Here is a 26,330-nt window from a genome sequence, read left to right as displayed (position 1 = left end):
TTTATTGGCATACAAATTTTTTTATTATGCAAATTCAAAAATTCTAAAAATGGTCTTTGCTCATGTAAATAGTGTTTAGTGTATGTTGACAGCCAGACTGTGACATTATTATGTTACTTAACATGGTCTTCATTTAAAAATTCATTTTCTGGGACTATGAATTTATGAGAAAGGTTTATCTTCCTGAATGTTCAACCTAAACCTAGAATATGGGCTAGAATTATTTTTGAAATGCCTCTTTGTTCCTACAATGTCTTTGATGTTTTATTCCCGGGATTTTAGACTAACCTTTTGTTTTTCTCCCAGAGAGATTCAATGTGTATTTGATGCCATCCCCTAACTTAGATGTACATGGCGAATGTGCCTTGCAGATTACATATGAGCACATCTGTCTTTGGGACGTCCAGAATCCCAGAGTCAAACTCATCTCTTGGCCGCTAAGCGCCCTGCGGCGGTATGGGCGAGATGCTGCTTGGTTCACTTTTGAGGCAGGGAGGTGAGTTTCAAGACTGTTCTTCTACTTTTTTGTCTTTCCCCAGGGTTGCATATCAGATCCACCCTGAAGCATGCTTCTGCAACTGTGGAGAGCTATGACCCTACAGTGCTAGGCATATTATAAAGGAGTCATCTATTGAATATGGCTTTATTTCCCCTGTGGGATTCTAATGTTTCATGAATGTGACATGAATTTTCATTGCACGGTTTGATTCCGTACCACAAACTGAAGTTGAATTAGGTAAAAAGGCTGAAAATGTGCCATTTCCTGGGTCATGCTGAACACAGGCCAGCTTCTTGGGTTTGGAAAACATCCATATTTTTATTCTGTTTATGTTTCCTTGTTGGCTTACTATGGTAGATTATCAGTATGAGGGGCCATTCATTTCTGAGGGTGCCATTGATTGAGTTCCATCCACGGTGTAATGAATAGCGCTAACACTAGGAGGTTGATTCTAGAGCTGGCTTATTGCAATCAATACCCAATAAGCCCTTCTAGGGCTTGCCCTTTTTCCTTTCAGAAGTCAATTTTGGAAAGGGAAGAGGGTGCCAATAATATTTGGGTTGATCATTAACTACAAAGAGATTCATCTAATCAGGATCTCACTTTTCTCCCCCTCACCCACCCTTCCTCCCTCAGAATTTGGGCTCTTTTTTTTTTTAAACGCCGAAGATTAATTTTGTATTTTAGAATTTTAAATGACTAAATTTTAAGAAATACAAGTCCTTCTGTAACATGGCCTGACATTTACATTAAAGTTGAAAGCAGTCAGCTTGTGACTTTGAAAAATCTTTTGTTTGTTTGTAAAAGTGGATGGTTCTTCCCGACAGGGATACAATACTTGATATAAGGAGAGTAAAAACAGGAGTTCCAAACATGTAAGACCCTAATTTGTGTGAATATATAACAATAATGCTCTACTCAACTTAGTGTGCTCATTCTGTGATAAGCAAAGCCCAATTATTTAAGCTTTGCTTTTCAGAAATATGATCCATTTGATTCTCCTATAACTATCCTCAAAGGTTTTTAAGCTTTTCTTTCCCAAACAGCTCTTTCCCATTCTGTTTTATTTTTAAGTACCTGGAAATTGAAATGTTATAAATGAGTCTGTGAATCTCCCAGAGATGACAAAAGTCCTCATGTTAGAAAACTTAAAAAAAAATATATCTTCAGAGCAATGTTCTTTTGTCAGAATTACTTGTTTATTATCCTTATGGGAACATCTCTGTAGAAAGATCAGAATTTGTTTGGGAAAGTGGGTATATTTCCCTGTTTGGGTCTCAGAAATTATTTATGTATTAATCATTACCAGTGAAATCTATGTATGAAAAATGTTTTGTGATAGAAGTAGACTTTTCTATTGATTATATGCCTCATATCATCTCCCACTTGTGTTTCGTATCGACGCACAATAGAATTCTGCATTGATCAGGATATTTGGGGCCTATCTTGGGTAGCCCTTATTCAAACATTAAAATTTTTAAATTATTCCTTGGATTTATAGGAATAGTAGTAGGAAGAATATGTCTTTCCATCATAATTTCTGAAAGTTAAAACCTTAGTAAACTTTTCTAGTATCTCATGACTAATATTAAACTTTTTTTGACATTATCTTTCAGGTTTTAATGTTACTCACATCTTGCAAAAGTTTGATTTATTCATATTAGTCTAGTAGACTGCTCAGGATCTAGGAGATTATTTTAAAGACTGATATTTCTCCTAAGTGTGATAGGAAACCATAGAGATTTTTAAGCAGGTGTGTGTGTGTGTGTGTGTGTGTGTGTGTGGACAATGGAATAGAGGTGGCAGACGTGCATATGGGGAGATACTGCAGTAGCTCAGGTAAAAAAAAAATGGATGAAAATTATGGATATATTGGAGACGTAAATTTCAAAAATACTCCTTTGACCAAAAGCCATAAGGTGCTGACTCGGAAAATGAAAGCACTTTGTTCCATGACTTTGTACTTTGTATGGTCTGACCTTTAGGGTACTTTGTCCAAGACCTCCAGCTGTTAGATGACTACAGTACCTCCAACCCACACCCCACAGTGTTGTGTCTCAAATATTGTAGGGACTTCGAACACTTTACTTCTGAATCCCATTCTTATTCAGTGGTCAAGTTTGTGGGGCTGGTGCTAACTGGAGAGTGAGTCCTCAGAAGGGAAAGTGTCGGGATGGTGCTCTTAAGATCTTGTTCATTTCTCAGACAGCACGGTGGGGTGGAAGAAGCACTGAGTCAGGAGTCAGAGAGGCCTTAGTTTTTAATGTCTGTTCTTTATTAGCGGTTGACTTTGAACAAAGGGTTTAACTTCCCTTGTAAGTTTATCCAAGTCATAACTTCCTTGCAGGATTGTTGTGGATAACAGCAGTGATGATGCACGCAGATGATCTGAAAGGGTGCTGAGCTTCCCCTTAGTAGTGTCTTTGATATTTTATTATGATTACTTTTGGAGTAGGACTTGAGTTTGCAGGATACAGACAGTGTTAAACACAAGGTAATATTACTACTTTACATTTTGCCTGAAACTCAAATAAAGATGAATTTTTATAGTTACCATCAAGATGCTCAGGATAATAAGATCATTTGTGTTCCCTCAAGTATGAAGTTTTCATATCTGCCTTGCTTTATTAGTGAAGATAATTTTTTCCTTGGCTATTTTTTTTTTTAAAGATTTTTTATTTATTTGACAGAGAGAGACACAGCGAGAGAGGGAGCACAAGCAGGGGGAGTGGGAGAGGGAGAAGCAGGCTTCCCGCGGAGCAGGAAGCCCGATGTGGGGCTCGATCCCAGGACCCTGGGATCATGACCCGAGCCGAAGGCAGACGCTTAACGACTGAGCCACCCAGGCGCCCCTTTCCTTGGCTATTTTTGAATGTGTTCAAAACAAAGCAGTTTCATATTAACTAATATAATTTTCTCCCTATCTCATGTCAATAAATGAAGAGGAGTTAGGCAAATAGTTTTCATGCATCCAACATGCGTCTGCAAAGATTTTGCAATATTGCCCTTCAGAACACAAGGAATCTCCCCCAAAAACTTTGGACAAAGTTCTGCTCACTCTTAGCCTCTGTTTAGAATTGAGACTGAGTGTTATTCCTGCTCAGTGGGCCCACTCTACCCCACCAAGACTGACACCGGGGCATGTGTAATAAACTGGATGGGCATTGTGGAGGAAATGAAATGAGATTGCAGCTCTCATACTGGCTTTGGACCTTGAGGGAATGACCTAACTCTCTAAGCTCTATTGGCCACCTGTAAAATGGGTACAATACACTATGTACCTCAGAAGATTGCCATGAATATTAAAGAAGGACCTACACAAAAACCTGCCATAGTGCCTGGCATGTAGTAGACAGTCATATCAACCAAACCGACACAACAGGAAAGAAAGTCATTGGCTCACATAACTGAGGGTCAAGGAGGTAGAGATGGCAGCAGGCTTGACTTGATTCAGAGTCTAAATGACCGTAGGTTTCATCTCTCAGTCCTGTTTCTTCTAGGAGAGCTTTGCTCTGGCTCCGCACGGTGGCTTCCAAGAGCTTTGGGATCTTCTCACACCGTCAGCCAATAGAAGAGAGAGAAATTCCTACCATATATTGACCATCACATTCGCTAGGGGTCAAGTACTATACTGGGGACTTTACACAAAGCACACAGGGTACAAATACAGTGGGGTGGTTCTCCCAAAGCAGGAAGAGGGTACCGATGCCATCGAAGAGGGATGGATGTAAGGTTTAAAACGAAAGAAAATCTAACAGAATGTGTCCAATACAGCATTTAATAATTGCTCAAAGCAAATAGGGCGAAGCAGCTATTGGACTGTAATTAGTCGTATCACTCATAATGGTGCAGAGATACAGAACAGTGGTTCTCAACCAGGGATGTGTTTGTCCCAGGGAACATTTGGCAATGTCTGGAGCCATTTTCGATTGTCACAATTGGACAGGAATGCCATTGGCGTCTAGTGGGTAGAGGGGCCAGAGATACTGCTAAACATACGCTACACAGAACCACCTCCCACGACAAATAGGTATCTGGTCCAATTAGCCAGTTGCAAAACTCTGTTCCAGCAGGCATGCCAGCCACTGAAAATAATCACTGATATTTATGGAGCTGTTACTACGTGAAGGTCACTATACTAAGCATTTTGCATGCACGGTCTCATTTAAGTCATTCACTCCTCATATAAAGTAGGGAATATTATCATTCTCATCTTAAAAGGAAACTTGGAAACCTGGATGACTGGTCCAGAGACATTAGACTAGGAAGTGGTGGATTCAGGAGTCACACTCCGGTCTTCTTACTTCCAAACCCTGCAGATATCTAGGAAGGCTAAATGTCATATTCCACTAGGTGAGCCTAGTTCTTCACTAACTTCTACGGAGCTAGGGAAGAGAAAGCGTTCTTACATCACCAGAGCACCCTAAAACCATTTGGATGTGTGCTAATGTACGAATTTTCTTAGTTCCTGGAACCTCCTATTCTTTTAGAAGTACAGGCGCATAGAGCCAGGATTGCTCATCTCTCCTGGACAGCAGGATCATGATCATAGGTCATTAGACTCTTCTAGATGTTGTTTCTCCCCCTCTCCACCCAATAGAAGCAGATCAGATCATATCTCTGTTTTTTTTTTTCCTTGAAGAAATCCAGAGTTGAAATGTAAGCTTTTTAATAAAGTGCAGTTGCACGATTAATTGCCACTCCTAGCCCCTGTAGACCAAGAACTGTTAGTTTATCTGGTGGGCTGAGAGGCATATTGCTTACTTTGAGGTTTTTCTGGTCTTTTGTTTGTTTCTTTCCACTTGGAAGCCCTGAAACTTCAGTGAAACACATCAGGCTGGCAGGGGCTCTGATTTTTTTTATGGGAAGATCCAACTGACATGAGGTTCTAACGGCGCCAACATCTCCCTTGGAACCATTCTTGAAATATGATTGTTTAAAGAAAGGTGGCAGGTGTCCAGTAAGTACCCCTGTTAATTTTATAGCTGGCTGCTGAGTTAGCTTGCTCCAGTGTCAGGCTCTGCCTTACCTCCTGACTGATTTAAATTAATACCCTGGGTTTAGCACCTGCAGGAGTGAAAGAAGCTCAGGTGACATTTGGCAGAAGGTACTGAATAATTACCACGCGTGAGGGCTTCTCTTTACCAGCCAGAGAGAGTCTCTTTTGTGCTTTTGACATCATTTTAAGAGAAACTTTTAGGTATGCCAAGTATATGTGAAAATCGACATTGTATGTACAAATTATTTTTCTTAAAGGGAGTGCACAAATTTGTGAAAAGTTTTTTGGGGTTTTTTTGTTTGTTTCCCCCTGTAATTGATGAGTTTACAGGACCACTCTTCTAACATAAATTGTTGAATATTCTCTATTTCTCCTTTTGATTCTAAGCTACTTACTAATCTCTCATTCCTGAATATTTTAGGAAACATATACCCATTCTTATTAAATGATCGGAAGCAAATTGACAAACAAAAAGTACTCCATTCTTCCTGCCATGTTGAGCGGAGAAATTGGCATAAAATACGGGCTTGCTTAGAAGTGTGATTCTTTTCTTTTGCAAGAAAATGCCAACTACAGATGTGCCATTTATGTGGCCTTTGATTTCCCATTAGCATTTATCTCAAGAGTAATTTTAATTATAAAGGTAATGCACCCATATTATAAATATTCCTTTAATGGAGGCAGGTGTGAAAGAGAAGAGAGAGCTCTCCTTTCTACTCTATGGAGTAAGCTTTTTAGTAATCATCTTCAAGAGATCTGTGCTAGGTGTGAGGGTGTGAACACAGACAAGGCAAGGCCACATCATACATAAGAAGCTTAGCCAGGTCCCTTCTACCTCCTTGTTGTGATTTTAACATGTGAAATCCCTAAAGGAAAGGATGACTTTCTCATGACCTTTGGGGAAAACCTCTCATCAGTACATCCTGTCTTGTGGCCATCATTTTTAAGAAAAATTTTTATGTATATTTTTTATTTATTTATTTTTCTAGCTTTCTTGAGGTAGCATTGACTTATAACATGGTTTAAGTTTAAAGTGTACAATGTGTATATTGCAAAATGATTACCACAGTGAGTTTAGTTAATACCTTCACTACCCCACATAATTATCATTTTTGTGTGTGTGGTTGAGAACATTTAAGTTCTACTCTCTTAAGCAACTTTGAAGTATACAATACAGTATTTTTCACTGTAGTCACAATGCTGTACCTTAGATCCCCAGAACTTACCTTCTAACTGAAAGTTTATGCCCTGTGCTCATCTCCTCATTTTCCCCACCCTCCAGTCCTTGGTACCACCATTCTACTGTCTGATTTTGTGAGTTTGGCTTTTTTATATTCCACGTACAAGTGAGATCATATGGTATTTTTCTTTCTCTGTCTGACTTATTTCACTTAGCATAATGCCCTCGAGGTCTATCCATGGTGTTACAAATAGCAGGATTTACTTCTCTTTTACGGCTAATATTACAGTGTGTGTGTACACACACACACACACACACACACGCCACATTTTCTTTATGCATTTCATCCATTGGTGGGCACTTGGCTGTTTCCATGTTTTGGCTATTGTAAATAATGCTGCCGTGAACATGGGGTGCACATATTTCTTTGAGATGGTGATTTCATTTTCTTTGAATATATACCCAGAAGTAGAATAGCTGGATCATATGGCAGTTCTATTTTTAGTTTTTTGAACAGCCTCCATACGGTTTTCCACGTGGCTGTACCAATTTATATTCCTGCCAACAGTGCACAAGTATTTCCTTTTCTCCACATGCTCTCTGATACTTGTTATCTCTTCTCGTTTTTCATATTAGCCGTTCTAACAGGTGTGAGGTGATATCCTATTGTGGTTTTGATTTCCCTGATGATTAGTGATGCTGGATGTATTTTCATGAACCTGTTGGCCATTTGTATGGTGCAGCCATCTTCCTGCAGGCGATGATCCACTAGTGTATGTGACCACTTTATATGTGATGGTACCTCACATTCTAGGAGGGTGTAGTAAAAATGAGTCATTTCCGTCTTACATCAAATGTTTGCTGAGTGCACCCTAAGAGCCTAGTGCGGTTCCAAGCACTCTAGATGTAGCAGTGAATGAAACATACAAGTGTTCTGCCCTTTTGAAATTCATTCTGTAGAGGAAAGGGGATACAGACGATAATAGACATTTTAAAAAGTAAAAGAGATGTTAGATTGTTTAAGTCCACAGCAAAAACTAAAGTCATTCAATAGAAAGTGCCACAGGAGGGAGTGAAATTTTAAATAGGGTGAGTGGGACTGGCTTTGCCAAGTCAGTGATGCCTGACAAAAACTCCAGGAAGAATCGGGGGGAGAGCATTCCAGCCAGAAGAAGGAGGTGGGGAAAAGGTGCCGAGGTGGGGGGTATATGTGGAGTGTGCAAAGAAGAGCCAATGGGCTGGCATGACTGGGGCAGAATAAGGGAGGGGGGAGCAATGTATGTAAAGGTAGAGATGCAACAGGGTCAGGCTGTGTGGGGCTTGAAGACCACTGTAAAGAATTTGGCTTTAGTCTTAGTTGGGGTGCTACTGGCAGGTAGAGGTGGGTCACTGCAAGGTTCAGGGAAAGAGTCCCCGAGACCTTCTGCGCTAATAATAATCCATGGTGTTACAAATAGCAGGATTTACTTCTTTTTTATGGCTAATATTACAGTGTGTGTGTGTGTGTGTGTGTGTGTGTGTGTATACACACACACACACACATATATATATGCCACATTTTCTTTATGCTGCATTTTCATCCATTGGTGGGCACTTGGGCTGGCATGACTGGGGCAGAAGAAGGGAAACAAAAATGATCTCCCAGGTAATCGCCAACGCCAAGGCTAGACAAGATTTTTTGGACAAGATTAAATTCTTTACTACATAGGAAGTGGTAAGCAAAGAAGTGACATGGTCTCACTTTTTTTTTTAACTAGACTCTCAGGCTAAAACCAATTAGGAAGATGTTGTAGTGCTCACAGTGAGGACAAGAATGACTACAAGGATGTTGGTGACAATGAACATAGGCTTAAGTGTTTGGATACTGACATCTTTTGAAGCTAAAGCCAAAAGGATGTACTGACTGGCTGGACATGAGTTGGGAGAGAGAGGAGTCAGGATCCTCCAGGAGCAGCTCAAACTGCGGAGGAACTCCGGGGTGGGGTAAGAGGGGCAGTGTGGGGATGATTGGACTTCAGTTTCGGGTATATTAATGTCAAGGCTTGTTCAGCGGTTTCCCTCTGGTGCTAACCCAACTTTTCATTCTCCTGGGGATGAGCAAAGCCACACATGGTGTTTGAGTTTAGAAATTGGGAAAGGCACTTCCAATCGCTACAGCAGGAAGAATGAGGGGCAAATGGCGCCGTAGATCTAGGTCAGGGCATGGGGAAGCAAAAGGGGAAAAGGGGATGTTTCTTTGACTTTACCTGTTATGTGATTAAGAACAGATAAAATTAATAAATCAGCACTGTCTCTTACACGAGCCATGTTTTATGACTTTGGATAGTTTAGCTTAGTTTTGTTTTGTTTTCATAAACTCTCAAGTCCATACACATGGGGTTAGAATTTAAATCTAAAAAGTGCTAATGTGCACATTTAAGGGAACCGTTAGGAAGTCTGGTGATGGGCGCCTGGGTGGCTCAGTCGTTAAGCGTCTGCCTTCGGCTCAGGTCGTGATCCCAGGGTCCTCGGATCGAGGCCCGCATCGGGCTCCCTGCTCGGCAGGAAGCCTGCTTCTCGCTCTCCCACTCCCCCTGCTTGTGTTCCCTCTCTAGCTCTCTCTCTGTCAAATAAATAAATAAAATCTTAAAAAAAAAAAAAAAAAAAAAGGAAGTCTGGTGATGCCGATAGCGAAGCCACGGGAGAAAGGACATCATGTGACAATCAGTGCACCCTCCGAATTGGGACCTTATCTTCACCTCGCTCACTGGGCTGATGAGCTTTTTTTTTTTTAATTTTATTTTATTATGTTATGTTAATCACCATACATTACATCATTAGTTTTTGATGTAGTGTTCCATGATTCATTGTTTGCGTGTAACACCCAGTGCTCCATGCAGAACGTGCCCTTCTTAATACCCATCACCGGGCTAACCCATCCTCCCACCCCCTCCCCTCTAGAACCCTCAGTTTGTTTCTCAGAGTCCATAGTCTCTCATGGTTCTGATGAGCTTTATTTAAGTTGTTGCTAACACTCTGGAACAGACACAGTATACTACTTCACTGGGGCTGGAGAAACAAAACCCCCAGTCATTTGCATTGTAGTTTTTATTTAGTGAAAGCTGCTGGTTTTCTTAATGGGAGAATCCTATTCCTGAATTCGTATTTCCATTCTCAAAGAAGAAGTTTGCATTATTCTGTTTTCATAGCCCATGAGCCTCAAACATAGACTTTCTTCCCCAGCCACACACCTTCCACCACCAGGCATCTTTTGCTCGCTTCCCCACTGTTCCGGGATGTGGTCTCCCGCGTTTCCTTCCAGGCAAAAATGCGGTTTTCCCTCCCTCCTGAAGTTTTCCCTGAGGACCACGTCCTCATTGGCTTTGACATTTTAAAGGGTTAAAATAACAACAACAAATCCCAGTTCAGTGCTTACCTTGATGCAAGATCCTTTGCTAAAGATAAAATATAATTTCCCAGTACCCTCAGAGGTTTGGGTGATCTTATTACTCACATTTGGGATATGAGGTCATGGAAACTTGGAGAGGTCAGGATACTTGACCATGATTCCAGCATATGAGGGAACTGGAGGAGACTCTGTCTTCCCTACCTCTCTCCCACCCCACCTCGAGGAGGGCTTCAGGAAGCACATCCACATTTCCCCAAATGTGGGGTGATTTTAGTGATAGAGGCATAACTAAATGAATGTGACTTGCACAGCAGTGAAGTCTTTTTCTTCCCAATTACCTTTTTGACCCTTTTGATTAAATTATAGAAAAAACATTTCAGTGGGGTGCTAGCACATCTAAAACACATCTTCTAACACTTTTCTAATTTGCCTGTGTTACTAACAAGTGAGCACACGTCCCATTCAGATCTTTGACAAGAGGACCTAGACAGAGTTCAATAACATGTTTTGTTTTCATTGCATTCATTTTCACGTCTGCCTTCAATGTATGGCGGAGCATACCGGCTTATGATTATTGATTTGGTGGCTCATGGACAATACATTTGTTTAGGGGAGGAGAAACCTGAGTTGATTTTAAAAGTATTAAATAGGCAGCACAAAGATTTGACGACCGAAAGTTGTGCGAGAATGACTTGACATTCCGCAGAGCTGCCGCATGCTCGGCGGCCTGAGCGGAACAGTGATGCATCATGTAGGGTCTTACACTGATTTCTCTTTCACACCCCACTGGTCTCAGGAAAGGACAGGACAGTCATCCCATTAGCAGGCAGCCCCGATTGCCTGGTCTCCAGCTAACACACACACACACACACACACACACACACACACACACACTGGCAGGGTCACCTGCCACCTCGTCTCAAGCTGAGATCCACTAGGCTGCGGCACCAGTGACTGGAATGGGCAAGACCACACAGACCACAGGCGGGGGATGTACTCTCTGCTTCGACCTGAATACCGTCTGTGGCGAAGCAGCAGCTCCCCTGAACCCAGAAACTGCCTTATGAGTATAACCTCTCTACCACTAACCCGTAAGTTCGGTGCTCCCTCGACCCCTTGTGTTTGGTCTATTTCAGTGCTTCTCAGCTGGAGACATTTTGCCACCTCAGGGACATTTATCAGTGTCCAGAGAGAATTTGGGTTGTCACAACTTGAGGATACTACTGGCAGCCAGTGGGCAGACACCAGAGATGCTGCTCAACATCCTACAACACACAGGACGTTCCCACAGCCAAGAGTGATCTGGCCATACAATATTGCCGAAGTGCCAGTGTAGAGAGCCCCTGTTCTAAGTTACAAGCTCCTAACAGACCTTTTCCCAGATTTTTCTTCAAGCTGGAGCCACCAGATCCCATGTGGTTAAGCCTCTTTACTTCGTTCTGTATGTCTGTGTGTCTGTTTTTCTTACCATGGTGTCTCTGGCCCGCTGTAGCCACAGGGGGGAAAGGGTCACACTCCATTTGTTCACCTCACTTTCACGGACAAATCAACGTCACCGTTCTGCAATGCTTTGCTCCTGATTTTGTGTCTGTTCCGTGAGGTGCTTCTGATCGATTTCTCTCAAGTTTTTGGCTCCTGATTTTCTTTGTTACTATGTAACATCGACGCCCACCCCTTTCCCCAACTATACTTTGCTTATCAGCTGCTTCTCTGACCACTAAAGCTCATTGTACCATGATGTTAGTCTCGAACCAATTCACTTATATAGATCTTACTTAGCCAAGTAAATTGTAAACTCCTGGAAGAAACATCCCAGGTCTTTACCTTTACATCCCTTGCTGCTGTTCTTATGATTTGCCTTATGTTTGTCTGACAAGTACTGTATTCTTTCAAATATTATGTAATTGTAAATGTGAAATGTAACATTGACTTAATAACCACTTTGCAGGGGTGGAGAGAAGAAAAGATTACCATAAATACACATGTTGAGTATAAGATACATCCTGCTTGTCACAGTGTCCAAAAATTCTAAACACACAGGGACGCACACACATGCCCACGCACAAAATACATCTTGACCGTGAGGCAATGTAGAACTGACTTGGATTCTGATCTCTTAAGTTCGCTTCTTAATACTGTCTGCCATGAGGTCATTTATTTTGGTTTTCATAATTGCAATCCCATTAGTATTTTTCTCATACAGGATGTTGGTGTGAAATGTCATTGGCAAAGAGAGGGAACAGTTTCCAAAGTTGGGCATTCGTGCCTCTGGGAACTGTTGCCCTCAGGTGGCAACTCTGCAGAGTGAAGCCCCCGGAGCTCCAGGAGCATAGGCTGTCCCTCCTGCCACCGTCTCCCTGGTGTGCTGGGTCACTCAACTTTGTCCCACCTCAAGGCGTTCTATGTGCAGTTCCTTGCCAGACTGTTCTTCCTGCTTTCTCTGCCAGAGCCCTGCCCTCCCCAGGGTGGCTCCGTGAAACCTTAATTTAAATAAAACTTCCTCAAGGAAGCCAGGGTCAAGTTCTTCGTTAAACCTTTGCCTAGCACCACCTGCTATTTCCCAAGCCATTCTACAGTTCTTTATTGAGCGCCAGATACAGGGCAAGCCGTGTTGTAGGCAAGGGTTGAGGAACTGTGAATAAATCAGGAACAAATCTCGTCTACGTGGAGCTTACCTACCAGTGGAATAATGGACGTGAAGGTTTCCTTTGTGTACTCACAAATCCTGTCTAACACTTTCAGGACATTTAGGTGATGGTTACTATCATTCTATTTATTTTACAAACGGAAATGCAGGTGTAGAGAGGCTAACGTGTACCAGCTCGCAAAGCTGGCAAGGGGACAAGCCAGCCAGGCAGTCTGGAATCCTGATTTGCTTCATATTTCACTCTGCCTTGTTACAGACTTGTTATATGCAGGCATGAGTAAATTTCCCAGTGCTTTCTGAGCTCCTGATTGTCTTCTAGATTCTTGACTAAATTGCATAATCATGGTTTGGAGTGACAGGCTTATCATGTAGACAAAGTAATTCTGGGGAAATTCAACACTGTTAAGTGTATCTGTAATGGCCACCATGTTCTTATGTCTGAATCCTTATCTTCGCAAAGGACGTAGGAAAGACCCAACTAAAACTCATTATTTTACCTTCTCTGGGCTCTGGGTTTCCATCTGTTGGCTTCTATTAGCATAAGGCCATGAGGAAAGTGTGTTGGGGCATTTGGGACCACTTTGGCTGCTGGAAAAGTGTCCAAGGTAAAAGTCAGTGGATAAAGTGGAAAAAAAAAAAGGGAATCCAGATTGATTTTGGAAATGAAAGAATCCTTAAAGCCTTTGTCTCTGAGGAAAGAACAGAATCTGGGAGTCATAGAATCCTTCTTCCACCTCTGTGCTGGATGACATAGTCTCTGATGAGCTTCTGATTCATGGGCAGTCATGAAAACACAGTTTTGCTCAGGTGCCTCTTTGAAAGTGGGAAGCCAGAGTACTGGGATTATACTAAGAATCAAGAAACAGCTTTTTATTAACCTTTGCTTCTTGAAAAAAAAAAAAAAAAAAATCAGCACTGTGTTAGCCTAGAATGAATGGTTTCCTGCCCATATTAACAACAACTAATTGGAAATTTTGATTCTAGTTAACTTCGTTTAGTAAATGTGGACAAGAATCCTGAACTCATATGAAATAAAGGGGTCTGGTTTCATGGAGTATTCTAGGTCCTCCGTGCATGGAAGTTCTTGGAGCTGGATTTTCAAAAGCTTTTTGTTTTTGTTTTCACAGGATGTGTGAAACTGGGGAAGGGCTGTTTATCTTTCAAACGCGAGATGGGGAGGCCATCTACCAGAAGGTCCACTCTGCTGCCTTGGCAATAGCTGAGCAGCACGATCGCTTGCTCCAAAGTGTGAAAAATTCAATGGTACGTCTGGAATGTCTTCCTTATGACCCAGTGCATACCCTTGTAGAATGCAATCTTAGAATCTTTATGCTGAAAATATGGCCTGCATTATTTGAGCAGATGGCTTTCTCCTGTACTCAACAGTGTATTACTTGGATTTAATAACATCCTTGCAAAGCCTCAAGAGCCAGCTGGTAGCACAGTAACTGGACATCCCTGTTTATCTACTTTGTGCCTCGATTATTACTTGTGTGTGTCTTCATCAGTTTGGGCTCTTACAGCAAATACCATAGAACTGGGTGGCTTATCAACAATAGAAATTTATTTATTTTTCACTGGGAGGCTTGGAAGTCCAAGATCAAGGTGCTGGCCTACTCAGTGTCTGGTGGTACCGCCTTCCTGGTTCATAGATGGCTACCTTTTCTGTCTCACTGATGGATGGGGCAAGGGAGCTCTCTGGGGTCTCTTTCATGAGGGCACTAATCCCAATTGTCAGGGTTCTGCCCTCATAACATAATGTCCTCCCACAGGCCCCACCTGCTAACCCCATGACCTTGGAGGTTAAAATTTCAATATATGAATTTGGGGAGGGGACATCATCATTAGTCCACTGTCATGAGTATGTTCATCAGAATCAATTTGGATGCATATGGATATCTGTGGACACAACTATATAGATGATCTACCTACAGATATATATTTATAGCTGTACCAGACATTATCATTTCAGTTGGTAACAGGGGCCAGAGAGAAGAGGGGTGAGGGGTGAAATGTCAAAAGCCCAAGTCCGGAAGGCTGTTGATGAGACTGTGGGCTCCATGTACTGGGCTCTTGATTTTTTCCAGAGAAGCCAAGGATTTGAGTCTGTATATAATATCTTGTAGTTTGTAACTGTTGGAAATGAATTCTAGTTAAAACCAGCAACAAAACAGTAATACTTTGTGGGCCAAGGGAAACCTGTCCAGAGACTCCATCCTGCCCAGAGCCATGCATCTCCCATCTCTGGTTGATCAACCTTCGTGGACATTGATATATAAAGACAGCACAAACACAAATACACATGAGTGTATAGCTCTCTGGGAATACCTCCGCTGTTCATTGCATTGTGCTAGGGACTGTGACTTGCACAGAGAGTTAGGATTGAAATCTTAACGCACAACAGTTAAATAATGCAAATCATGCATCGTGGCTGCAAATACATGCATAAAGCTTCACATCTGGAAAGAAATCTGCAAAACCAAAAGGAACTGGGTTGGCATGGTAAGATTAGGGTAGTTTGAAAATTTATGATTTAAACATGTGGAGTGGTTGGATTTAAAGAGGGGGGAAAACATGCCAGAAATATGATCTGTCCCAGAGCAGCCTCAGATTATTCCCAAATGACTTGTTCATGCAGTGGTCTGGGATTTTAGAGCAGAGATCAGCAAAACGTTCTGTAAAGGGCCAACCAGTAAATACTTTAGGCTTTGTGGAGTAAGATGGTCTCTGTTGCAACTACTTAACTCTGCCCCTTGTTGTGCAGAAGGAACCATAGGTAAAAACATAATCCAGTGGACATGACTTGGCTGCAAAGCAACTTTATTCATGGACACTGAAATTCAAATTTTGTGTAATTTTCACACATCATGAAATATTCTCTTGATTTTCTCCCCACCGATTTCAAAATATTTTTTTAACTAATGCAGTCTTGGTATTCATTTCCCCATATGCTTACCAATTCTGGATATTGCTATAGAGATGGATGGATGGATGGATGAATGGATGGATGGATGGATGGATAGGTAGGTAGGTAGGTAGATAGATAGATAGATAGATAGATAGATAGATAGATAGATAGGCAGGCAGACAGATGGCTGTAAAGTAGAATTCAAGTCACTTGGAACTTTACAGGGCAACATGTCATTGCATTAAAATTGTTTAGCTGTCCCATTAGATGCCTTTAAGCATCTGAAGGAGTTTTTCCAAGATTACCTTACTGGTAAAGCCATCAATTAGCATAAATTGCTTTGTGCTTGAAAGGCAGGTTCTATATGCACATGTTTTTCCATTTACAACCTCCTCATTACTTCCACTAAAAATTAATCAGGAATACGAGTAATTCATTTAGATTATCCCTTTGCAAATTTAACTGGAAAATAATGTTGTTTGCTCTTAATTTGCTGTATGCTTAACGAGTTCCATAAAATGAATATGATTTTTAAAGCAACAACATCCTGTTTTAGATGGAAATGAGTAAGCTTCAAAATGGGATCTGAATCTCAGGGACGTTAAGTGGGGATTATGGAATGCTGAAAATTAATGTACGTGAGTCAGTCCCCGATTTGGGGAGAAAAGAGATACCCCATGACAATGAAGCAAATGAAGACAACCCTGCTGGCCCACCCTCCCAGGGTTACAGTACTGCGTTTTCTGGTCACTGGGAACGGATCCACGTAGATCTGGCTATATTCTCAACCTGGAATTGCGTGTTCACCACTGCTGGCTTCTCTGAGATAGTCAAGGTCATAAATGGAGAAAGATGGCGATGCTCATCTCTGGGCTTAGCCTCATTAGAAAGTCCTGACCCACTGTTGGCTGCCTCTGTCGTAAAACTCCGAAGACCCCCTCTACAGACAGATGCTTCCCCGCGGGGCCTGTACCAGTTTGAAGTTAGAGCCTTAAGTGCATTGGTTGGGATCAGACTTGTGACCTGAACCCAGCAGCTGTAAAGAGGAGGCTTGTGGGTCCCGTCACAGCAACAATAATAATAGTGATAGGATGAATCATGGTTCCAAAGATGTGTCCTAATCCCTGGAACCTATGAATGTGTCCTTACGTGGCAAAAGGGATTTTGCAGATGTGATCAAGTTAAGGCTCTTGAGATGGGGAGATTATCCTGGATCATCCAGGTGAGCCAGTGTTATCACAAGGGTCCTTATGAGAGGGAAACAGGAGGAGTAAGAGTCAGAAGGTGATGTGATAGTGGAAACAGAGGGACAGAGAGAGAGATTTGAAGTTTGTATGCTGATGGCTTTGAAGGTAGAAGAGAGAGATGTGACCCAAAGGATGTGGGTGCCCCTAAATGCTGGAGAAGGTAAACATTCTCCCCTGGAACCTCCAGAAGAACCCAGCCCGGCCAACACCTTGACTTCAGCTCTGTGAACTGACTTTGGACATCTGGCCCCCTGAGCTGTAAGAGGATACATTTAGGTTGTTTTAAGCCCCCGAGTCCTGGTAATTTGTTACCACAGCCATAGCAAGCGAGTACAATAATGATATCCATAACACTAAATATGTATCTTGTCTCTACTCTGTAACAAGTAATATTTTTAGGGCTTTCTAACCCTACAACCACTGCTGTATGGGAGGCCCAGGGCCACCAGCTTGGAAGTCATGGGACTTAAATTTGGAGGAGGTGTCCTGGGGTAGCCCCCACTTTTCTCCTCACGACCTGTTTTCTTTGTCCTTGATGAGATTAGCTTGCTGTTCTAAAAATACCAAATTAGTGACCAGCATTTAAAAATTGAGAGGTTTCACATAAAACTCAGATTTCTATGCTATCTTTGAAAAGTGAAAAGGTCTGACAGCACTGATCTCACACCCCCACAAGGCAACAACAATCAGATAAGCCCAGTCCTGTCTGCCCTCTTTGGGCAGACTGGGGGGCTTCACCCCCACAGTCCCTACCTCCCCCTTTTGTTACTCTCCGCAAGTGGTCCTTCTCTGCGTGTTGGCTACCCATGCTGTGGACAATCAATGTCTGGCCTGTTTGTTTTCTATTGTTTCATAACAAAGTCCCAACAACTATGTACCATAACACAACACACATTTACCATCTCATAGTTGCTGTGGGCCAGGAGTGTTGGCGTGGCTTAAGTTTCTCACAAGGCTCAGATGCTTCAGGTGCACCTCAGGGTTAGACTGGGGAAGGATCTACTCATGAGCGAGCGGGGTTATTGGTGGGTTTAGTTGCTTGTAACAGTCAGATTGCGTGCCTCAGTTTGTTGCTGGCTGTGACCTGGAGGCCATCCTTAGCTCCCAGAGGCCACTGTCAGCTCTTTACTGCATGGGCTCCCCCAACACACCACTGACTTCCTTGCAGACTGCAAACCATGCAATCCTATGTATCCTAACCATGCAAGTGACATCCTGTCGCCCTCTCTGCTGATTAAAAGCAGGTCACAAGTCCTTCCTGTAGTCAGGGAAGGGGCCCACACAGAGTGTGAACACCTGGAGGAATAGACCTTGGAGGCCGCCATCTTGGTGTTTGTCGCCACACCGCACAAACTTCTGGAATAGTATTTATTTAGTGCTTTGATTTTACCTTTGTAAATATTTCCTACTTGAGGGTGTTTTGCTGATAATACCGTGCACTTACCGGCCATCTGCTGTCCTCCTTTAGTCTCTTCCATCATAGCAGCCAATACCATCTACCAAGCCTCCTATAATATGCCAAGCACTTCACTTGCTCTTTCTCTCATCACTACCTTAACTGGATGGCAGACTCATTCATTCATTCCTATTCATTTGTTCATTCAAGAATGTTCATTGAGGACCTGACATGCTCCGCTCTGTGCTCCAGGATATAGTGGTGAATGGACGGTAAGGCTCAAGCTTTCATTGGGCTCACAATTCAAAAGAGTATTATTCATGACCTTTGACCTGGGAGGAATCACAGTCTCTATCAGAGACAGGAGAAAACTCACTCTCAGTGTGGTTCAGTCACCTACTTGGAGCCACGGAACTCCTTACTACTGGAGCCAGGAATGCGAGATCCTTTTGTCTGATTCCTAAACCTCTACCTCTGGCCACAGTGCCTTGCTCCCTTGGACACTGTGAAAGCTCTTATAGCCCTCATATGTCCCCACTAAGACCTGGCTTAGTGTTTGCAAATTACCTTGAATATCAGAGTGCCTTTCAGAAATATCTATCAACTTAGAGTATGCCTAAGAAGATCACGGTTACAAGAAATCCCGTTTCTTTGGGTAGTGTTGGCACCAAATAGCAATATTATATCTCAAAATTCCTCTCGAACATTCTCGCTTTTTAAATGCAATGTGTTGTTATTCTGTACTCTAAGTGAGTGCTGGAGGCTGGGGTAGCTGGAGTATCAGGAGGGAGGGAAAGACCAACTATTGAATGAGACTGAGCAGCAAGAACTTGTTTGCTCACCAGCCACCAGCTGGCCTCCTGGAGAAGCTGCAGGGACTCTGCAGGGACAGCTCGGGACTCCCCCGAGCAGCTTTTGCTATTTTTGCCACCTTGGAGATCAGTGTCTGTGACAAAGTCTAATTTTGGACCAAGGAGTGGCGGTGTGTGGGATGTTCCTCATTCCACTCCTGGGCCTGTCGTTTTCAGAATTTCCTTCAAGGCAAATTGAGTGACAAGATGGAGAAAGACTAATTTAGCAGGCTCTCCCTAGGGGCTGCAAGTGAGGCTCCATCCAGGTGACATTGAAGCCCCAGGGCACAACTTCTCCCTTGTGCTCTAGAGCCCTGGATGGCACCCAGGTTTGAGAGTTCATCTGAACCATTCTTTGTCACATCTTTTTTTGTTTGCCTAATTGATAGGTTCACTTCCAAACTTGGTTTTGCAAATAAAATGTAATGAATTTGTAGAATTCAAGTGACACTCTTCCACAATTCTGGAAACCACAGTAATTCTTACTCAGCCTGATTTAAAAAGCCATAAACTATTCCATTTTTTTAAAATAGAGAATCAAAGAAATCATAGAATCAATTTCATTACTATTCAGACACTGAAGTAAGCTCTTCCTTGCTGGGTTTTTTTAAATCTTTTTTTTTTTTTTAATGTATATAAACCCTCTTCTCCCAGCTCAACCTGCCTCTCTGTTCCCACCACTCCCCCTCAAAAAAATCAGGTTTTATCTCTTCTCGTCTTTGTGGGCTCTGGTTAATTGGGTTAACTTATGGATTGATTTATTCATTATTTAATTTATTTGTTTGTTTCTTTGTTTATTGTGTTCTGCTTAAAGCAATTATCAGCTTTTTTTCCCCTCCCAAATAAACCCTTTTTATATCCTGGCGTAATAATTATGATTCAAAAACCTTTTAGCGAACACCCATCTACTGCTTGCAAAGAAAGCATTGTAGTAAGTCTTATGGAGAACATAAACATTAAAAAAAACCCTATTGAATCTTTACAGAAGCTTAAAATTTCGATAAGGAGTTATGATTTATACCTTTCAGTGCATGCAACGGTATAATCCTGTGAGTTCAGTTTGCTACGATCTCACTGGAGGACAATTTGTCCTTATTTATCAAAATTAAATTCACTTATCTCTTTATCAGCAATAGTACTGCCAGGAATTTACTCTAAAGATAGGACAGAAACAGATGAAACTCAGGTTTCTTCCTTAAATTTGCCATGACTTTTGTTTCTGTATTTAGGGGGGAAATGTCATTTTCGGAGAAGGTCCTTTCCAGTCTCTTATAATAACTTAATAACTTGCGACATGCAGTGGTGGATTTTAGTAGTCCTTTTCCTTGGTTATTAAGTGCTGCCCTAGCTTATGCTTATGCAATTCCTCCTTGTAGCTAGGCTCCTGTGACCTAGTCATGGTCATGGTCAGCTGGTGGCTGTGTCTCTACAGGGAAAGGAATGATGCTAACAGGTTGTAGCTTTGTTTGTAAACTCTGACACTAGTACTATGTTTAAGATGGCAGCTCTGTAAGTAGGCAGCCCGTGGAAAGCCCGATGGTGGTAAGAGACAGGGATGGTGTTGGGGATGGAGAGACAAGTCGGATCATTTCAGTGCCATTTTTAATCGATTTTGAGAAGTTAGGAAATGAGGGATGTATCCATCTCCACCAAGGGTTGGTAAACATTTTCTGTAAAGGGTCAGATGGTAAATATTTTATGTTTTGTGGGCCACATGTGGTGCTGCTGCGTTCTCCTCCTCCTCCACCTCTTCTTCCTCCTTGACTTCCTCCTCCTCTTCTTTTTTTACTTTAAAAATGTAAAAACCAGTCTTGCTTCTGGGCCATACAAACACAGGCCACCAGGATTTGGCCTTTGGGCTGTAGTTCACCGATAACCCCTCTGCACCTTGGTTTTAGGTGTTAGACACAAATGTGCTTATATTATTAATCAGTCCCTCTCCTCTACACCATGTGGATTTGCTTTTTCTCCTTGGAGTTTACTGAAGGCAAAGCAATAATCCCAGATGCCTGTCAGCAAGACCGGAGGCCATTTATGTGATTTTAAGAGATCATTCAACAGGGGTTTCAGCTTTTGGTTGCCCCAGCAGATGTGTTCTGCCTTGTATGGCTCTTTTTTTTTTTTTTTTTCATGCTATTAAGGTGTTGGGTATGACCAGAATCTGACAATCAGAATATTGCCTAGAGAATGCATTCAAAGGTGATGTCAGGATTGACTCTTGTCACCAACTATGCGAGTTTCAATATTTTAGGGAGATCCAGTCGATTATTTTTGCGGAACTGGAAATTGATTACATATTGTGTACCTACCCAAATATTTATCAGCCCATCCAAGCATGAAATACAATTCCTTCTCCACTATGTGACTAGCCAGGGGGAGGGGTAAAATTATCTATTAGTTCAGCTTCAGGCAGTAAGGAAACTTTGGGAGAGTCCCCAGATGGCCAGAGCAGGGAAAAGGAGTTAAGATGGCCCAAGATGATAGCACAGGTCTTGGGAGCTAGCGCATGCAGACCACTTTTTGTTTGGTTTACAAGGTATTGGCACAGGCGATATTTTAAAAATTAAATTAGTTCCCAGCATTTACGATGGGAGGTTTCACATAAAATACATAGCTGTACCTTTTGGAAAAATGAGAATATCTGGTAACACTGTGTCTGCTTGAGTTAAAATTGAGTAGCAGCTACCATTTTGGGAGGATTAATGCCCTTCAGGGTTGCATAGCTCTTATCGTTTCTTGTCGTCTCAATAACCAGAAGACTTCACTGATTCCTGTTACCTGCATGACCCATGTAGACATTCAAGTTTGTAACCCCTGGTTTAGGGGAACAAACCTCTTGCCCTTATATTTTTGGCAAGACATCTGTGTCCTTGATACATCTTTTTATGGAGGATCATGGCCATTTGCCTGATAGCAAAGACTGGCTCTTACTGGGGAGAATGTCAGGGTGGATATGCATCAGGGAATCTATGATGGAAAATGCAAAATGTGTAAGCATGAATATGCTGCTTGGTGAATAAAACCAGTTGTGCAGCCTGTTACTGAAGAGCAAACCAGGGACACCTGGGTGACTCAGTCAGTGAAGCATCTGCTTTCAGCTCAGGTCATGATCCCAGGGTCCTGGGATCGAGCCCCGCATCGGGCTCTCTGCTCAGCGGGAAGCCTGCTTCTCCCTCTCCCACTCCCCCTGCTTGTGCTCCCTCTCTTGTTGGCTCTCTTTCTGTGTCAAATAAATAAATAAAATCTTAAAAAAAAAAAAAAAAGAAGAGCAAACCAGACTTTTGTATTTTTCAATCAATAAGGCAAAAAAAAAAATCACATGGTGAGCTTTTAAAGGCTCTATTACATATAATCAGTAGGGTTACCATAGGAGTTTTTTCCAAGCTGGGAGCTTTTGAGAGTCAGGGTCAACCTTCTTAAGAGCAGGATTGGACATGTAATTTGTAGACCTGATTCAAAATGAATATGTAAGGTCCCTTGTTCAAAAGCTAAGATTTTTCAAGATGGTGACGGCAGAAGATCAAATCAAGCATGGGGCTCTGTGTGACTACACAGGTCATCTGCCCTTGAAGTTGGCCCTGATGAAGAGTAATGCCTGCATAACAGATGTAAACAGGATTCAGCCAGGAAGACTGAAATGTATGGTCACCCTAAACCAGTGATTCTCAGTGGCTAGCAATTTTGCCTCCCGGGAGACATTTGGCAATATCTGCAATCATTTTGGTTGTTAACACAGGGCCCAGGGTCGGAGGCCAGGGATGCTGCTAAACATGCTGTAATACACAGAACAGCCCCCCACAACAAAAAGTAACCTGATCCCAGATGTCAACAGTGGGAGGTTGAGAACCCTGTTCTAAAGATAGGCAGGTTCTGCATGAAGGCTGGGCCAGAAATTGATGGGTCAGTGTGTCTGGGATTGAATGTCACTTCCAAGCTATGTAGCTTGGCCTCCTTTTGCCTTGTTTATTTTATGTGTCATATGGGAGTGATAATAATAGTGTTTATGCCTCACAATGTGGTGCGATTCACACGGGTTAGTACATGTAAGGCACTTAGGAGGGACATAGGAAGAGTCAACAAATGTGAGCTACCGTAATGATTCCCTTTTTACTCACACAAACTGGCACGGGATAAGCCAGGAGAAAGAGACTCACATTGAAGCAATGGGAATGTTAACGGGCAACTCCAGGAAATCGGGTGATGAGGCTGAATACTGTTGTTTGTTGTCTCATTAAGATATTCAGTACTGTTTGTGCATGCGTGGCAGCATCAGATTGTGAGGTCAGGCCCCTGCCTTAGGTGTGGGGCTCCAGCAGGGGCTGGAACTCAGCAGGGCTGCATAAATATGCCCAGAGTGTTTATACCCACTCTGGAGTGCAACAAAACAAAGTATACCATACCTACATGTCCCACCTGGGCCACCAGCCCACCACTCCACTCAGTAGATTTGTGCCTGGAGTAAGCATAAGACAGAAAACACGAACCACTCCTTTGCTCCCTGGTCTCAGTTCTAGCATGTACCCTGCATCTTGTCCCCAAGGCACCTGCTTCTGTTGAGGTGAGCTGCTGAGTTCAGTCTGACCCTATGGGATTTTTGCCTCGTGCATTAGCTTCAAAAGCTGACCGAGTAACTGGCCATTCCACTAGAAGCTGGAAGCCTCTGGAGGGCAGAGGCTAGGCTCCATGTGTCTGTAATATGCTCAGGTTCTGGCACAGGACTTGCTAAATGTTTGTTGAATGAACAAAAGTGGGGGCCAAATAGGTCATTTTATGAGCATAGAGAAAAGGAAAAATGAAGCCCAAATACCAAATCCAGTTCCCTCTTAATGCCATGCCAGGGCCCAGGTTTTAAGCAAGTCTGCTTTAAGAGGTTGTGGAAAACAGTCCCCAAGGATATCAATTTTGATGTACGGGTAGGAAGAGGATTTCCTTAGTAAGGAGGCATAAAAAGTTACCAGAAGCAAAGGGAGCAGTGATTTTGTTTTATGCATGTGGCTGAGAATTCAGATGGCTCTGAATAAATTGATGCAAATCACTTTCATTCCCCATGAAAATAACCATTTGAGTGCATCTGGTGTTCAGCAAAATGCTTCACTTGGAAATTTGGCCCCAAATGGTTGATTTCACTAACAGTCTGCTTTATCAAAGCTGGGGGTGACAATGGAGGCATTGTTTTAGCTAGTTCTGTACACCAAGTAGTGTCTCTGCTGCATTTTTCCTTAAGAGGAAAGTGGTGTTGCTCTCCTACCCACTTTTTCTTTTCTCTGTCTCTCTGTCTCTCCTTCTCTTTGTAGCATTCAGTAAGTAAGCCTCTGCGTGCTCTCTTTCCTTGACACTTCAGTAATATTCTGTGATACCTCGGTAACATTTTGATGATGGGAATACCCATCACTTTTCCTGCAAATGTCAGAACAAGGGAGAGGGGTTAGAGGAAGTAAAGAGCTCTTTTGGTGGTTTATGCCAAACATCTGTCAGAGCTGGAATCAGGATCAGACTGCCATGAGAATGGGTTTCATTAGGAAGCCAAGGAAGACCACATGTTTGGCAGATTGCTAATTTCCACTTGAGAGAAGGCCCCTGGGACAGTGGGGCTCTGAGGGCCTGGTAGAATCACTGGTAGATTCGGTTGCTCAAGATGGCAGGGGCATTACCCTCTCCTAGCAGCGTAGACTTTTGGCCATTTCTCTGAGGTTTGGAAATAAAATTCAGGTGCCTTTTATCATTCAGAACAGGATTTGAGCCCATCTTTTAAGGCCTTTGTAACATCCTCAGTGCTTTCTACAACACACTGGGTTGTGATAGGAACTTTATCTCTGGAGTAATAAAGAGGCCAGGTTGTAAATGCTGACTCAGTGTCTTTGGCAAGTGACTTCACCACCCTTAGTGTTTGCTCCTCGCTCGATAAAGGGGGGTTTTATTAATACTTACCTGGCCAGGTGGGATAAGACAAGTGATTTCTTGACATAGTGTCTGACACCTACTCAGTACAAATCAACCTGAGCTGTTATTATCATTGACTTAGAGTAAGAAAGGATAAAATGGCAAAGGGGGGGGTGAGACATTATAGAGGTTTCTTATTCGCTTAGTGATTCAGTCATTGACCCGCATCTTACTGCACACCTCCTGTGTGACAGGAGGCACCAGGAGCAGGCGTGTGACACACGCACATACAAGAAGTCTTCTCCCCTCCCCCCACCTGCATGAAGGAGAACTCGGCTGACATGAGAGTCTGTTCCCCTTTTGTAGAGGAAGGAGTGCCATTGTGGAGGCAGATGGCGGGCTACATGACTAAAGCTGGCCCTTGGCTCTCCGGCCATTTACTATAAAATCCTGGGGAGCAGAGGAACTGTGTTTCATTCATTTTTAAGTTTCCAGCCCATGGCATTAGTGCATGACTTAAAGGTGATGCCCAGAGCATACAAATGAATGCAATAAGTGAAAGAACTGAAGAACATTCAGTACAGAATCCACTGAAAGGGGTAAGGGGAGAGGAAGGGCTGTTAGGGAGGGTGTAAGCAGCTAACCAAGTTAAGGGGCTTAGTCTAATAGAGGGATAATTAAAATTGGAATGAGTAGCTCCATCTGGCTCTGTGCTGAGGATCTGAATGCTGTATTTCATTTAATTTTCACAGCTCTCTTAAGACATGGGGGTTGGTTTTTGAATCCTGTTTATTTTTACAGAAACACATGTATGTGAAATTTAACTAACTGCAAAGATATGATCATATAGATGATGATTAGTACTACAGTATCTTCTCTCTTCATAATTTATGCATCTCAATCCCTCCTTTCCCCTCCTTAGCAACTCCTAAATTTTTTGTTCAGAAGTTTGTATTCCTTTTTCCAGGTTTTTCTCTGTATCCATATAATCCTATACAAAAATCCATATCTGCAGACACACATAGATAGACACACACGTAGATATATATATGTAAGATGGGTGTTTGGAAGCCATTGTTTGTATTATAAAATTGTGGTCCTATTAAACATTTTTAAAACTACCCCCTTGGTTTTCTTGTTTAATAGTAAATACCTAATGGAAATACAGTACTTAAAAGACATATAGCTTAGGTCTGACCCAAAGGTTAGCGATCTGTGGCCCATGAGCAAAATCTGGCTTATGTCTGTTTTTGTAAGTAAAGTTTTATTGGAACACAGCTATGCCCATTCATTGATACGTTGTTATGACTGCTTTCACACTGAAACAAAAGAGTT

At 42.3% G+C, this 26,330-nt stretch overlaps 1 protein-coding gene across 1 annotated transcript in view; it reads left to right on the top strand.

Moving 5' to 3' along the window:
• DOK5 (docking protein 5) overlaps nt 1-26,330 on the top strand; it is a 164,193-nt gene that overhangs the window by 115,500 nt on the left and 22,363 nt on the right. Inside the window, exons 5-6 of the mRNA XM_032387786.1 lie at nt 307-496; nt 13,841-13,976. Coding sequence (XP_032243677.1) covers nt 307-496; nt 13,841-13,976 — 326 coding nt within the window. The remainder of the gene's footprint in view (nt 1-306; nt 497-13,840; nt 13,977-26,330) is intronic.

This window comes from Phoca vitulina, unplaced genomic scaffold, assembly GCF_004348235.1.
Source record: "Phoca vitulina isolate PV1807 unplaced genomic scaffold, GSC_HSeal_1.0 scaffold50, whole genome shotgun sequence".
NCBI classification, from domain to species: domain Eukaryota; kingdom Metazoa; phylum Chordata; class Mammalia; order Carnivora; family Phocidae; genus Phoca; species Phoca vitulina.
The sequence above is the reverse complement of the archived record's forward strand: the minus strand, read 5'-3'. Positions and strand labels throughout refer to the sequence as shown.